Raw genomic sequence first — 16,020 nt, 5'->3', positions numbered from 1 at the left:
TGTGTTGTCTTTGTTAATGAATTGTTTTTTTAAATGTCCTAATGGGGAAGAAGCAGCTTCAGATTTAGTTTTTTTAAGGTAACAGCAAAGATAGGAAGAATGATTCATTATAATGCAGTTTTGCCAGGAAACTGTGATTTATTGATATTAGGCATTTCGATAAGGAAACTGCTTTTCTCTTTAAGGAAATAATAGTTTTTAAGAAGTGAAGATAGACTGAAGAAATGTCAGTTCTCTATCAATAGATTTTTCTCTGGAATATGTCTGCTCCTTTGATTTCCTAGGGGCTTAGAATATTGATTGGACTTCATTTCTGCCCCATTTTCCTTCTACATGACCCTACTTAGCTATAATCATTTCCTTGCTTTTTTGCAGGTTCTGAAAAAGCCAAGTCCCAAAACTGGTCTTCTCAATAAGAAATCTTTAAGTCAAGGATAATAAATTTACTTTATTTCTGTGAAGGGCCATTTGGATATTTATAACATCATTCACAGGCCATATAAAATTACCAGTTGAAAGAACTCAAACTGTGGGAAGTTGTTGTACCTAGCTTTTAGCTCTTCTTCACCTGCAGTTGCCTAAGCAAATTATTTCCCTAGCCTTATACTCCCACAGGTGGGAAGTTCCTCACCCCTACTATAAGGAATGGCTGATTAAGCCAGAAGCTTATAATATAATTAAAGGTGTGTTTTGCTTTGTTCTTATGGTGCTCTTAAAGGCCTGTTGACCAATATCTTTTCTTTTTTTTTTTCCTCAGTGATTTATTTAGTATTTTGTTTTCCTCCAATTCCATGTAAAAACAGTTTTTAATATTTAAAAATGTTTTGCGTTCCAAATTCTCTTCCACTCTTTTTACCCCTCTCATTGAGAAGGCAAGAAATTTGATGTAGGTGATAGATGTATAATCATGCAAAACATTCCCATATGAGTTATATTGTAAAAGAAAATATTTTTAAAATCCCAAGGAAAATAAAGTTTAAAAAATTTTTTCCATCAGTTCTTTCTTCTAGGATGGATAATAGCATTTTTCATAAGTTCTTAAGAGTTTTCTTGGACTATTGCATCGCTGAGAATAGCAGAAGTCATTCGGAGTTGATCATCTTACAATATTTCTGTTACTGTGTACGGTTTTCTTGGCTCTATTCATTTCACTTTGCACAGTTCATTTAAATCTTTATAGATTTTTCTGAGAGCATCCTGCTTATCATTTGGTTGTAGCACAATAGTATTCCATCAAAATAATATTCTACAACTTATTTAGCCATTCTCCAACTGATGGGCATCTCCTCTATTTCCAATTCTTTGCTACAGAAAAGAATTACTATAAATATTTTGTTACATATTAGATCCTTTTTCTTTTTTTTTTAATCTCTTTTTTGGGTTACAGACCTTGTAGTGGTATTGCTGAATCAAAGGATATGCATGGTTTATACCACTTTGGTCATAGTTCTAAATTGCTCTTCAACATGGTTGAACCAGTTCACAACAGTGCATTAGTGTTTCAATTGTTTTAATTTGCATTTCTACAATCAACTATGATTTGAAGCATTTTTTTCATGTACCTATTAATAATTTTGCTTCATCTAAAAACTTCACATATTTTGATCATTAATTGGGGAGTGTCTCATAAAATTTTACTTAGTTCTCTAAATATTTGAGAAATCAGGTTTTTATCAGTGAACATCCTTCAAAAAAAATTTTTTTTTAACAATTATGGTTGCTATTTCCCTCCATCCTATTTTCTTTCCATTCCTGGTTAATTCTATTCTCTCTCTCCTTTCTCTCTCTCATTCCTCAAAAGTATTTTGTTTCTAACTACTACCTCCCTCAATCTGCCCTTCCTTTTATCAGCCCCTGCTCTCTTATCCTCTTTCTCTTCTACTATCCTGTAAAGTAGGATAAATTTCTATGCCCAATTTAGTGTGTTATTCTCTTTTTGAACCAATTATGATGAAAATAAGGTTCAAGTTGCCCCACCACCCGCTCTACCTTCCTCTCCATTGTAAAAACTTTTACTTGCCTTTTTAATATGAGACAATTCACACCATTCTCTCTTCCTTTTTGCTTCTTCCATTATATTCTTATTTCTTACCCTTTAATTTTTTTAAGATAATCATTTCATTGTATTTATCACATGTATGTGCCCCCAGCTACATATACTTCTCTACCCAAATAATGGAAAAGTTCTTATGAGTTATATTTCCATGTAGGAATGTAAAAACTTTAACCATATTAAGTCTCTTATGGATTTCTCTTCGTTGCCTACCTTTCTATGTTTCTCTTGATACTTGTATTTGAAATTCAGATTTTTCTATTCAGCACAGGTCTTTTCATCAGGAATGGTTGAAAGTCTGCTATTTCATCAAATATTCATTTTCCCCCGAAGGATTATGCTCAGTTTTGTTGGGTAAGTGGTTCTTGATTCTAATTCTAGCTCATTTGCTCTTCAGAATAACATATTGCAAGACCTCCATTTCTTTAATATAGAAGCTGCTAAATCTTGTGTTATCCTGAATGTGGCTCCACAATTTTCAAATTATTTCTGGCTGCTTGTATTATTTTCTCATTGATAGAAGTTCTAGAATTTGGCTATAATCTTGGAAGCTTTCATTTTGTGATCTTTTTCAGGAGGTGGTTGGTGGATTCTTTCAATCTCTATTTTATCCTCTACTTCTAGAATGTCATGGCTTTCCTTTAATAATTTCTTGAAAAATGATGTCTAGGCTCCATTTTGATCATGGCTTTCAGATAGTTCAATAATATTTAAATTATCTCTCCTGAATCTCCTTTCTAGATCAGTTTTTCCAATGAGATTTCACATTGTCTTCTATTTTTTCATTTCTTTGATTTTGTTTTATTGTTCCCTGATGCCTCATAAAGACATTAGCTTCCCACTTACAGTTTTTTAAGGAATTATTTTCTTTAATGAGCTTTTGTACTTCCTTTGTCATTTTGCCAGTTCTACTTAAAGGAATTCTTTTCTTCAGTGAACTTCTGTGTACCTTCTAAAAGTGTTGATCTTAGGATTCTAATCTTTCATTGGCAAGAAAACCAAGGGTTTGCTGACTGAGTTACGTTATAGACCTCTTTGGTCTCTTTCTGTTGTTGTGATTGATTTCCATCAGTCAGTCAGTAATCCTGCTATGTACATGCTAACCCACTGTGCTAAATGCTGCAATACAGAAAGAGACAAGACAGTCTCTGTCCTCAAAGGACAAGTGAAAGACCAGTGTCACTCAAGAGTATAGTCCAGAGAGTAAAGACTGGAAAGGAGAGGACTGGATTACGAAGAGCTTTGAACACCAAATAGGTTTTTGTCTTTAATTCTGGAGATTATAGGGAGTCACTAGAGTTTTATCTAGTAGGGAGGAGGAGAAGATGACATGGTTTGACCTGAACTTTAGGAAAATCACTTTAGTGACCAAATGATGGAATGTGGATTGGAATGGGGAGACCCATAGACCTACCAGTGAGCTATTAAAATAGCCTAAGCTGGAGGTAATGAGAGCCTGAGTCACACTGGTGGTAATGTTAAAATGTTAAAAAGGAGTGGGGGATATTCAAAAGACGAAGTCAAAGGTGAAATTGAGCAATAAGTTTCCCAGTAGCAACAGATTTAGATATGGGGGATGAGAAATGGTAAAAGGTAGAGTTTGAGCCTAAGGTACTGGGAAGATGATGTTGCCCTTTTCAATAATGGCAAAGGAAAAGAAAATTGGAGGAAGAAGAGGAGAAAGTTTAAGGAGAAAGATAATGAATTTGGTTTTGGACATCCAAACATTTTTAAACATTGGAGTTTAACTGGACATCTAGTTCAAGATGTCTCAAAGGCAGATGGAAGTCTGAGACTAAAGGTCTGCAGAGAGTTTAGAGTAGTATCTGTAGATTTGAGAATCATCAGCACAGAGATGATAATTAAATCCATTGAAGATGATGAAATCACTAATTAATGTAGAAAGGCAAAAGAAGAGCATCCAGGGCAGAACCCCTATAACTTATAGGGCATATGTAAATGATGATCCAACAGAAGAAATTGAAGAGTATTTAAATAGGAGAAGCAGAAGAGATTGGCATCCCAAGACCTACAGAGAAGAGAGTATCAAGGAGGAGGTGATCAACAATGTCAAAGACTGCAGAAAGGTTAAAGAGAAGGAAGATTGAAAAAAGGCCATTAGGTCTGGCAATTAGATGACTAGTAACTTGGGAGAGGGAAGTTTTGGTGGAATGATGAAGTAGGAAGTCAGATTGTAAGGGGTTAAGAAGAGAATAGAGAAAAAGATAGACTTTTCAAGGAATTTAGCCACAAAAGGCAGAAGAATTCTAGTCAAGGTTAAAAAGGATCAAGTGAGGATGTTTAGTTTCTTTGTTTTTTAAGGATAAGGGAAACATAGATAAGTCTGTAGGCAATGGGGAGGCAGCTAGTAGAGAAAAATTAAGTGATAGGATGAGAATGATAGAGGGGGTAATCTATTGAAGGACATAGGATAAAATGGGATAGTTTGAACAGGTGTTGGGGTTTGTTTTGGTAGAAGTAAAGTCACTTTATCATGTGATTGGGTTGAAGAAAGAGATAGTGACCAAAAACACATGAATGTTAGGGGATGAAGAAGAGAGGGCTCAAGGTGAATGACCTCATTTTTTTCTGTAAAATATGAAGCAAGATTGCCAACTGAGAGTGTTGAGGGAGGGAGAACAATGAGAGGTTTGAGGAAAGCTATTTTGCAAGGATTTATCATGCGCCCAATAATGCAATGTACCCACATATCCCAGGAAATTATGTCATTTTGTTTGTTTGTTTACTAGGAAAGATAACGGGATCATGATTGTGCTTTCATAGGGGTGAGAATTTCCCAATGAGAAATTTCTGTTAATGAAGCTTTGTACCTTGTTTACAATTTATAGTCGTAGGGATCAGGAGTAGAGGAGTAGAGAAGTTAAATAGCTTACCCATCAATCATATAGTCTAAGATTGGACTTAACCCAAATCTTCCTGATTCCAAAATTAGCTTTCTATCCACTACACTTTATTGCTTTTTGAAGAGATGTTTCTTATTTCCCCTGGAATTCTATATATAGACTTCTATCCTTTGATCCCTGTTATTTCTTGCTCTGATCCATGTTTTCTAAACTATACCAGCTCCTTTACTGGCCTGTCCAAGCAGAATGTGTAACCCAGCTTACAATTTATGACTTCCTATTGTCTTCTGGTTTCATTTATAGTGAAAATATCAACTGATAGAATTCAGTTCTTCCAGTAGTATATCCACTCATGGGTCATTGGACAAGGTTCTTCATAGGCATCCATAGATAAAATTAAATTAATATTTATAAGTAATCTGGATAATGTGTGATTTTTAGTTCACTCTGCTAATCTGTCACTGCAAAAATTAAAGGGGGCTACACAAAACCATGGGCTATTTTATATTTTCTTTTATTTCATAAGTTGTTATGGGCAAAGAATTTGTCTAGAGGCCAACTTATAAAAGATGAGGCTCTTTATACTTAGGTAAAACAGCCTCAGATAGTTGATCTCAGGCATTCTATCACTGGGACCATAGTCAAAGCCTTTTCAGTATAAGAAGAATTTGCCATTATTTGTATCCTACCATATAATCTTTTATTTTACTTTAAACCTTTTTTATTTTCAAAACATATGCATGGATAATTTTTCTTTTTTTTATTTAAATTTTATTTTATTTAATAATAACTTTGTATTGACAGAATCCATGCCAGGGTAATTCATGGATAATTTTTCAACATTAATCCTTGCAAAATCTTGTGTTCCAATTTTTCTCCTCTTTTCTCATCCCTTCCCCTAGATGGAAAGTAATCCAATATATGTTAAACATGGCAAAAATATGTGTTTTAAATCCAATAAATGCATACGTATTTATATAATTGTCTTGCTGCACAAGAAAAATCAGATTTAAAAAAAACATGAAAAAGAAAATAAAATGCAAGCAAACAATGACAAAAAGAATGAAAATGCTAGGTTGTAATCCACACTCAGTTCCCATAGTCCTTTCTTTAGTTATAGATGGCTCTCTTCTTCACAAGATCATTAGAACTGGCCTCAATCATCTCATTGTTGGAAAGAATCACACCTATCAGAATTGATTGTTGTATAATCTTCTTGTTGTGTACAATGATCTCCTGGTTCTGCTCATTTCACTCAGCTTCAGCCTCTCCAGGCCTCTCTGATCTTCCTGATCATTTCTTATAGAATAATAATATTCCATAACATTCATATACCATAATTTATTCAGCCATTTTCCAACTGATGGGCATCCACTCAGTTTTCAGTTTCTTGTCACTACAAAAAGGGCTGCCACAAACATTTTTGCACATACTATATATAATCTTAAGAAAAACCTAGGCCATTTTCATGACATAAGTGCTTACATTTGTAAAACCAACTCAAGTAGGCATCTTCTGTAAAATTCCAAAAGACCACAAGATGAGGATGTTATTTCATGAAAATAGAATTTTTTTTCTATAGAGTAGATTATATCATTCCTCTTTATAATATGAGAATAAAAAAAGTATGAAAGGATTTTGAGAAAATATTTCTAAACTTTAAGTAGGAATTTAAAGTGTGCCTTATATAATATTCAAGCAATATTTATTCATATATGTAATCTAGAGACTATCCTACAAGAATATTCCTTCTGTTTTATCCCCCTTTCTTAGAAAGAAATGTAGAAGTCTTCTGCATTTTCTTCTCAAAGAAATTCAGTTACTTTTAACTTACTTGATTCTAGATTGATGCATTTTTTCTGTCACAGTAACTCTTAGTAGGGAAAAATGTGGCATGCCTCCTCCCTAATTGTCCTAAAATTTGCACGTATGTCTGGCAGAATTTCCTAATATTAGGCCATGCACTTTCATGTTGGACCAGAAAGTCAGCCTGTTTCTGGTTCCAATACTTATGCAAAAAACAAACAAACCCCTTGTTTATTATAAATGCTTGTTGATTGATTGTTTCTATGCTACCACTTCTCTTTTGAAATTCATTTCCTACTTTTGTACCACCCCATCTAGTTCTTTTGTTACTATAATACATTAATCTCTAGATCACTTTTATTTCTCAAGGAATCAGCACCTGACAACAATTTCTGGAAAGACTGATAAAAGTCATTATTTTGGGATTCTACTCCTGAACTCTATCCATTCTAATTAAATTATTTAAAATATATGTACATGCATACATTCACATATATAATGTATGTGTGTATGTGTGTAAACCAATCTATTAAGTGTCTTCTATCTGTCAGATATCCCTAATACTAACTTGTGAGAGATACAAAGAAAAAAAACATCCCAGCTCTTAAGGAATTTACAAAATACATACAGGGTAATTTGGTGGGAAGAACATTTAGTAGCTTAGGAAATGTTCCATGTGGAAGATGGAACTGAAGCTGAGAGAGTTTGGGGGTGGAGGGGTATGGAAGGAAGTACAGAGATATGGAACATGTAGGCATGAGGGACAGAGATAGGAGATGTAATGTTTTTGTGACCAAAAGTAGAGACAGTTTAGCTAGAACATCGTGTTCACAAAAGGAAGTTAAATGTAAAACACTTGGGAAAAGAGGTTTTTTGTTAAAAGCTTTTTATTTTTCAAAACATATACACGAACAATTCTTCAATATTAGCCCTTGCAAAACCTTGTGTTCCAATTCTCCCTGCTTCCCCCACGCCCTCCCACAGATGGCAAATAGTCCAATATATGTTAAACATGGTAGAAATCTATGTTAAATACTTAACATGTATTGATCTACCTGCCATCTGGGGGAGGGCGGAAGGAGAAGGAAGGGAAAAATTGGAATAAAAGATTTTGCAATTGTCAATGCTGAAAAATTACCCATGCATATATCTTGTAAATAAAAAGCTATAATAAAAAAAATCTATGTTAAATCCAATATATGTATTTATACAATTATTGTGCTGCACAAGAAAAATCAAATCAAGCCAGTAAAAAGAGAGAGAGAATGAGGAGAGAGAGAGAGAGAGAGAGAGAGAGAGAGAGAGAGAGAGAGAGAGAGAGAAGCAAAATATAATGTAAGCAAATGACAACAAAAAGTGTGAAAATGCTATGTTGTGAACCACACTCAGTTCCCACAATCCTCTTTCTGGGTGTAGATGGCTCTTTTCATCACTGAACAATTAGAACTAGTTTGAATCATCTCATTGTTGAAGAGAGCCATTGATCATTGTATAATCATCTTGTTGCTGTGTATAATGATCTCCTAGTTATGCTTATTTCACTTAGCAACAGTTCGTATGAGTCCAGGCCTCTCTAAAATCATCTTCCTGATAATTTCTTATAAAACAATAATATTCCTTTTTTTTATTTTATTTTATTTTATTTTTTTAAATTTTAAAACAATAATATTCCATAACATTCATATACCATAACTTATTTAGCCATTTTCCAGTTGGATGGGCATCCATTCAGTTTCCAGTTTCTTGCCACTACAAAAAGGGCTGCCACATTTTTTGCACATGCGGGTCCTTTTCCCTTCTTTAATTTCTCTTTGGGATACACGCCCAGTCGTAACACTGCTGGATCAAAGGATATGCACAGTTTAGTAACTTTTTGAGTATAGTTCCAAATTACTCTCCAGAATGGTTGGATCTGTTCACAATTCTACCAACAATTAGTGTCCCAATTTTCCTCCAACATTCATCATTATCTTTTCTTGTCATCTTAGCCAATCTGACAGGTGTGTAGTGGTATTTCAGAGTTGTCTTAATTTGCAATTCTCTGATCAATAGTGATTTGGAACACCTTTCATATGACTAGAAATATTTCTTCATTTCTTCATCTGAAAATTGTCTGTTCATATCCTTTGGCCATTTATAATTGGAGAATGGCTTGAATTGTTATAAATTTGAGTCAATTCTCTATATATTTTAGAGGCCTTTATCAGAACCTATGAATGTAAAAATGTTTTCCCAGTCTATTGCTTCCCTTCTAATCTTGTCTGCATTAGTTTTGTTTGTACAAGACCTTTTTAACTTAATATAATCAAAACTATCTATTTTGTAATAAATAATGATCTCTGGTTCTTATTTAGTCACAAATTCCTTCTTCCTCCACAGATCTGAGAAGTAAACTATCCTATGTTCTTCTAATTTGTTTATAATATTCTTTATATTTAGATCATGAACCCATTTCAATCTCATCTTGGTATATACAGTGTTAGGTGTGGGTCAATGTCTAGTTTCTGCCATATTAGTTTCTAATTTGGGGGAAAGGATTTTGGAGCCAGTACATAAAGAAGAATTAGTGGTTAGCCCATAGTGGTTATAGGGAGCCATTGGAGTTTATTGAGCAGGTAGGTATATGACATGATCAGACCTCTACCTTAGGAATATCACTTTGATGGCCATGTAAAGAATGGATTAAAGCAGGGTAATCAGTTAAGAAGCTATTATAGATCAGGTAAGAGGTGATAAGAACCTGAACAGGATGGTAGTGCCAAGTGATTGAAGAGAAAGGTATGAATGCGGGAAACATCTTTGGAGCAGAATTGGTAAGACTTGAGAAACTGATTAGATATGGGTAGGGAACAGGCAAGGACTGACATTGACATTGCAGACCTGGGTAAGTGGAAGGAAGGAGTGAAAACAGCAAAGTTCAGAAGAGGGTAGATTGAGGGGTACAGGGACGTGAGTTTTTTTTTTCCTTTTATTATTATAGCTTTTTATTTACAATATATGTGCATGGTTAATTTTTCAGCATTGATGATTGCAAAACTTTTTGTTCCAATTTTTCCTTCTTTCTCCTACCCCCTCCTCCAGGTGGTAGGTTGACTAATACATGTTAAATATGTTAAAGTATAAGTTAAATACAATATATGTATACATATTCATCAGTTATTTTGCTGCACAAGAAGAATCAGACTTTGAAATAATGTACAATTAATCTGTGAAGGAAATCAAAAATGCAGGCAGACAAAAATAGAGGGATTGGGGATTCTAGATAGTGGTTCATACTCATCTCTCAAGAGTTTTTTCACTGGATGTAGCTGGTTCAAGTCATTACTGCTCTATTGAAACTGATTTGGTTCATCTCATTGTTGAAGGGGACATGAGTTCTGTTTTGAACATATTCAGTTTGAGATGTCTGAGATGTCCAGGTTAAAATATATAGGAGGAAGTTGGTGATGCAGGACTATTATATCTCAAGTAGATATCTCTATGTAAGAATTATCTGCACAGAGATAATTGAACGTATCTTAGTTGATGACATCACTAAAAGTGAAGAGACAATAACTAAAGCCTTAGTGTACACCCACATGTAATGGGATAATGTGAAATGTAATTGGATACAATCTCGCAAAGAAGACTGAAAAGTAGATACACCAGTAAGAAGAGAATCAAGAGAAATGTATCACAAAAGCCCAAGGAGAAACTTAGGGAGAAGTATCCAGGAGATAGAGACCAACAATGTCAAATGTTACACTGAAATGAAAAAGGATGAAGGTCAAGAAAAGACCTTCAGATTTGGCAATTAAGAGATTGTTGGCAAGTTTGGAGAAGTTTATTGTGATTAGGTTAGAAACCAAATTGCAAGAGGTTAAGATGTAAGAGAAGTGGAAATATCAGCTTTTTCTTATAGTTTATCAAAAGGAAGAAAGAGGGAGAAAAAGATTTCATCCACTATCATTTTTAGGGGTTGACTGAAATGATAGTGGATGAAATCTTTTTTTTTTTTTTTTTTTTTTAAAGAATGGAGGCAGCCAGTAAATACAAAGAAACTGAAGATCAGAGCGAGAGGATGATTGTGAATATGCAATAATCTATTAGAGATGAGGACGACACAGAATCAAAGATTATCCTTGGCCAGAAGGGCCATCTCCTCATGAGAGACTAATATAAAATAAGAGTTGTTAAGGAAGAGATTTTGAGAAGTCTAGTAGGAGAGGAGCTCCAGATAGGTGGATTCCATTTTCCCCTTAAAATATGTGAGGTCTTCTGTTGAAAATGTGGAATTGATATGTGTATGTTGAGGTTTGAAACAGCTTCAATGGGGAATACCTTTATATTGAGAGGAGAGGGCACCATTCTATTGAGTCCTCCTATCTAGTTTTCCCAAACTAGACTCTTGCCTTTGAAGGGGAGAAAATGTTATACCATCATACCAGTCTTCAGCCTTATAGTGAGGGGAGGCCACCTTTCCAGTTGTTCCTTGTTTCTTACTTTGTCTCCAGCCTCTCCAGGTCTCCTGCCTCATTTCCACTATCACTGGGGAAAAGACACCATTCCATCAAGTGCTGGTCTCCTGTTTTCTGAGGTTAAGAGGGGAAACCCCTATTCTGTCACTAGGTTTTCCTGACTGGTCTCTGGCCTCCTGATAAAAGATATGAAACACTATTACGTAAAGCACCAGATTCCTCCTTTCAGAAAAGAGGAGAAAGGCCATGTCATCTAATCCTAGCCTGGTGATCTATCTTGGGATAAAGTGATGAGTATCATTCCTTCCCCTCCAACTACTTACTCCCTCTGAACTGCCTAAGACCTTGAAAGGACTTTACTCTGAGGCCAAAGCCTTATGGACAATGAAAATCTATCTAAACCTATTCCTTGATGATTAACAAAACTTCCCCACCCCATTTCTTTCCCATTCTAGTGATTCTGAAGTCCCAGAAATGATCTTTCAAACCCTATTCCTGTCTTTCCTCTCTTCTACCCCCACCCCATTCCTTTTTCTCATTCCCTCAGTAAACTTTCCCAATTGTCTCAATCTAAAACTTAACACCCTTTCCACTATGGTCCCTGGGATGTGTGCTCCATAGGCAATAAATTTGCTTTCATCTTTCAGCATTTCCTTTTCTACTACTACTACATTCTGATGCTCACTGAAAAATGACTCCCTCCTAAAGACACAATCCCTTCTAGCACTTTTTCTGGATCCCTCTTAATTCTAATGCCTTTCCTCTTAATTATTTCCAATTTATCCCGTATACAGCTTGTTTGTATACACTTGTCTGCATATTTTCTCTTTCATTAAACTGTAAGTTAAGAGCAAGGACTATCTTTTACTTTGTACCTTCTAGCACTTAAGATAATGCCTTACAATTGTCTTACTGCAGTGAGGGGCTAGTTGAGATTAGGCACACACTACAGTCAGCACCATTTGCAAGATGTGAAACAGAAGTAAGATATTGGGTCCAGCATTAGACTTTGGCAAAGTACTTGTGGAAATAGGACAAAGTGTGGGGTGGGAGAAAGGATTAAAGAGAAACAATGAACTGGTTAATTATAGGATCAACTGAGGGAAGGAAAGGAAATAAAGTCAGAGAAAGTGGAAGTGCTAGATATTAAGGATGAAGAATAGATTCAGAGGCCTGAAACAGGGAAAGAATGCTAAGTGGAGGTCATGGTTGCTAAAAGTATTTCAGAATTCTTGATCATGGAAGCGTAACACTTGTTGGGATCAAGCAACTGTGTTTGTGAGTATACATACATACAGAGAAAATAATCATACACACACACAAAAATACCAGGAAAATTTTGCATGTAATTAAAATTTTAATGTAAAACAGACTCCAAAACAGGAGACCATTGTTATATACCTTACGAAGTCAAATTTAATTATTTGCTTGGATTGCCGAACAGATAAGGCTTTCTGAGATATACATTATGTCCAGTTCATGAAGCTGAATGTCATTAATGTTGCTTTCTTCTAAATGAGCAACCTGTAAAAAAGCATATGAAAGAGTAACAGGATAGGCTGTCCTTGTACAATATAGTTCTAGATATAGATAAGCTCTTTTTTAGATGCAGATATTGTCTATACTTAAAAATAAAACATTTTTAAAAAGAAGTAAAATTTACATTTTAGCCCAAAATTCTTAATAATTTTTTGCTTACATAATTACCATTTCTGCTTCCAATACTTAGAACTATATAACACCATTGTCATGAATTATGGGGCTGAATCTGCTTTTTGCAATCTGAAAGAAGATAAATTTTTATCTCCAGGGATAGGGTGAGTTAGTAGGGTGAGTAGTAGCAAAATTTTAAAGGTAAGTACCAAGAGGCAGAACTGGAACTCAGACCTTTCTAGCTTTAAGTTCAGTTTTTTTCACTGTGCTATACTGCCTTTCTTTGAGAACATATCAATAATATTGCTTTTCATTTAGTAAAAGCTCTTTTCCTGAAGAACTCAAATATTTATATGCAGATTCCCAAAAGAATGAGAAAGTAGGCTCATAATACACTTAAGCCTTAGACATGCAGATCTCCTTCAGTTACATCAATACTAAGATTAGAGCTCAATTTCCAAAATGCTACTTGTACTTCTGAAGCACTACCTACATTTTACAAACACTACTCTTGAATGTGATTTATTGTCATCATACTATGGAAAGATAGAAATATAATCAGATCTCCATATCAGCCTTAAAGAAACTCAAGATTTTTTTGGGAAATAACTTAATTTTTGCTGTATTATATATTGAATGTTCCATTGCTTGACAAATGAATCTTTTATACTTTGGATTAAGATCTATAGAGATACTTAACTGTTTTTGTTCCATTTCAGACAGTAACCTACAAAAGCAACTTTAATGAAAATGTTTGAGACATTTAAAGTAGAAGATATAAATTTCTGAATTCCAAACATATGGACTACTTTTTTAAAATGTGGCTTTAAAAAGAAATACAAGAATATCTTACTTTATGCATTGGTGTTCCTGAAAAAAATGTTGATAAAATAAATCTTTTTCCCACTGACTTACATTATAATTTCTTTAGCTTCTTTCTGATTGATCTTCAATTGGCAGAACTAACACTTAGCCTAAGTTTCTCTGCCTGAGTCAGGTAATTAACAATATGTATCTGCAAAACATTTACACAACTATGTGGGATAAGTCCAAAAGAAGACTTTCTGGGTTGAGGATAGTAGGTTACAAATGTTAGCTTAAAATCCAGATACTTAAAAGGACAAACTCTTTATAATGGTTATGTTTTATGAGATTTTCTATGCTGAAAATGTGAAAAGCAGGAACACTTATAATCAGACAGTTTTATATCTGGATTAGAGAATGCCAAACCATACCTTCTGTGAGTCTGGCCTTTCCTCCTGTAGGCTGGCACAACACAGTTGAGCAGCCTACACAAAGAACCACTGTCTGAGCATGACTGAAGACTGTGGTGATCTTGTAGCAGCCTTTAAAAAAAAAAGAAAAAAAAAGAAAAAAGAAAAAAGAAAAAGGCAACATTGCTCAAAAATGAAACAGGGAAGCAAAATAATATTCACTAAACTCAGGAAAAGAACTATCATTATAAATTGAAAAATTAATATGGGTCTCGTCATAACAAAGCAATTTCTCCATGTGAAGAAAAACTTAAAAAGATTCAATAAAAGTCCAAAAACATATAAATATATAAATTCAAATTCTCTAAAATAGGCACAATGACCTGACTGGCAATGAGGCCTTTTGGGACATTTTTGGGTAAAAATTCCCCTATGGGGGTTATTAAATTTCCAATATGGGTTCCACCTTGAAGGTGGTTTTAGGGAGTTTTCACATATGCCGCACTATCATTTTCCATAAATGTTTCACTTTATTAGAAGAACGTCAAGATTTGAGACTGACATCCCATTTTACCTGGACACTTGACATCCATAAAGTAAGAATTTGGACTCTGAACCAGGCGTTTTTTTTTATGTTTCTTCTTTTCATCCTCTAGGGATGGATGCACTAAATCTCTAGCCAGCTGTTGAATAAAACAAAAGGCATGTGTCATCAGTTTGCATTACGTAATGCTTCCAGAACCCCTACCATATGGGAAGTCTTGAATACATCGCACCAAAGCTTATTGAAGCTTCCCCTTAACTAGCCTACAGACAAAAGTCAAAACAGCAGCAGCGAATCAAAGCTTTAGGTATGAGAGGCAAGCCCCTCGCCCTCCAGCAAAACTCATTAGTGGGGGAGAAAGGAGAAAGTACCCCTGAAGGGCTTCAAGTCCCGAGTGAACAAAGGTCGGGGAAAAGGAGAAAGGACTAAGACTTAAGAGTCTTTTTTGTGGCTTTTTTGGGGGAAAGGGGGAAGGGCTCTTGAGAAGCGGGGGAGAAAACACGAGAAGCTCGTAGGGGATCCGAGGACTCGAGTCAGCATCCCAACGCCTCCCCGGGCCTCAGTTTACTGCCCGAAAAGAATCAGTGCTATCTCTACCGCCCTCCATTAGTCCCTCCAATACATAAAGGGGGTGGGATGGGTGACCCCAAGCCAGGCTGAGGTACAGCAGCTTCAGCCCGGGGCATGTCTGGGCGTATCTCCCCTCCCCCCCCGCCCCCCCCCCCCCCCCCCCCGCGGGCGGCCAGAAGCCGCAGGCCGAGCCGGGCCCAAGTCAGTAACTCACAGGCATCTTGGCGTTCCAGGAGGCCCAGCGCGAACCACCTGAAAGGATGCTCCGCAGCCAAACAGTCCCAGCTCTGTCGCGCTGCGTCAACTTCCGGGATAGAGAACGGAGGATGGCGGGAAGGAGCGGCCCGCGGCTACTCTGGCCCCTTCTCTCGATGGTGACCTCCGGCGCAAACCGAGGCTCTCGAGCCCCTCCCGGGAGCCGGCTTCTACCCCTGCTTTTTGCACGATGCAGCTCGTCCCAGGTGCGAGGCCCTGCAGGCAAGCGCAACTGCCACCGACACGGGTCCGAGCCTCACCCCTCGGGCCGCTGGGATACTGCCCACCCCCTTCCTGGCTCTGCGGGCCTCAGATAAAAAAACGAAAGCGTTGGCAAGCGAGGTGGCCTCGGAGGGATCCGCTGTCCGATCCCAGAGCGAGATGTGGCGCCGATAACCAGAACCGTGTAAAGGCTACGTGGTGCCGGACCTCAAAGTCTATAGGACCGCACCTGTTTAGCCCAACCCCTTCATTTATTTTTTTTAATAGACGAGGAAACCGCATTTTAAAATCTCCGCCTTATTTCCTACACAATATTCAATGACTTGGCCACGGGGCTTATTAATTTTTAAAACCTCAGTTTTATTTACTATAATTTCCAATG

General features: G+C 36.2%; 1 protein-coding gene across 1 annotated transcript; it reads right to left on the bottom strand.

The window, feature by feature from the left end:
* Positions 1 to 12,517: 12,517 nt before the first annotated feature.
* RPS27L (ribosomal protein S27 like) lies at positions 12,518 to 15,488 on the bottom strand. Its single transcript, XM_051980906.1, has 4 exons — positions 15,376 to 15,488; positions 14,622 to 14,730; positions 14,069 to 14,179; positions 12,518 to 12,704 (listed from the first exon to the last, which is right to left on the bottom strand). The coding sequence occupies exons 1-4, from the start codon at positions 15,379 to 15,381 to the stop codon at positions 12,676 to 12,678; spliced, it is 255 nt and encodes an 84-aa protein (XP_051836866.1). The 5' UTR covers positions 15,382 to 15,488; the 3' UTR covers positions 12,518 to 12,675.
* Positions 15,489 to 16,020: the final 532 nt, after the last annotated feature.

This window comes from Antechinus flavipes, chromosome 2, assembly GCF_016432865.1.
Source record: "Antechinus flavipes isolate AdamAnt ecotype Samford, QLD, Australia chromosome 2, AdamAnt_v2, whole genome shotgun sequence".
Taxonomy (NCBI): domain Eukaryota; kingdom Metazoa; phylum Chordata; class Mammalia; order Dasyuromorphia; family Dasyuridae; genus Antechinus; species Antechinus flavipes.
This window is presented reverse-complemented; position numbering and strand designations above follow the sequence as displayed.

Coding starts and splice junctions, on each gene's coding strand:
- RPS27L (XM_051980906.1), bottom strand. Junction 14,180..14,621: donor TATGGATGTCAAGTGTCCAG/GTAAAATGGGAT, acceptor TTTTTTTTAAAG/GCTGCTACAAGATCACCACA. Junction 12,705..14,068: donor AAAGGCCAGACTCACAGAAG/GTATGGTTTGGC, acceptor GCTTTTTTACAG/GTTGCTCATTTAGAAGAAAG.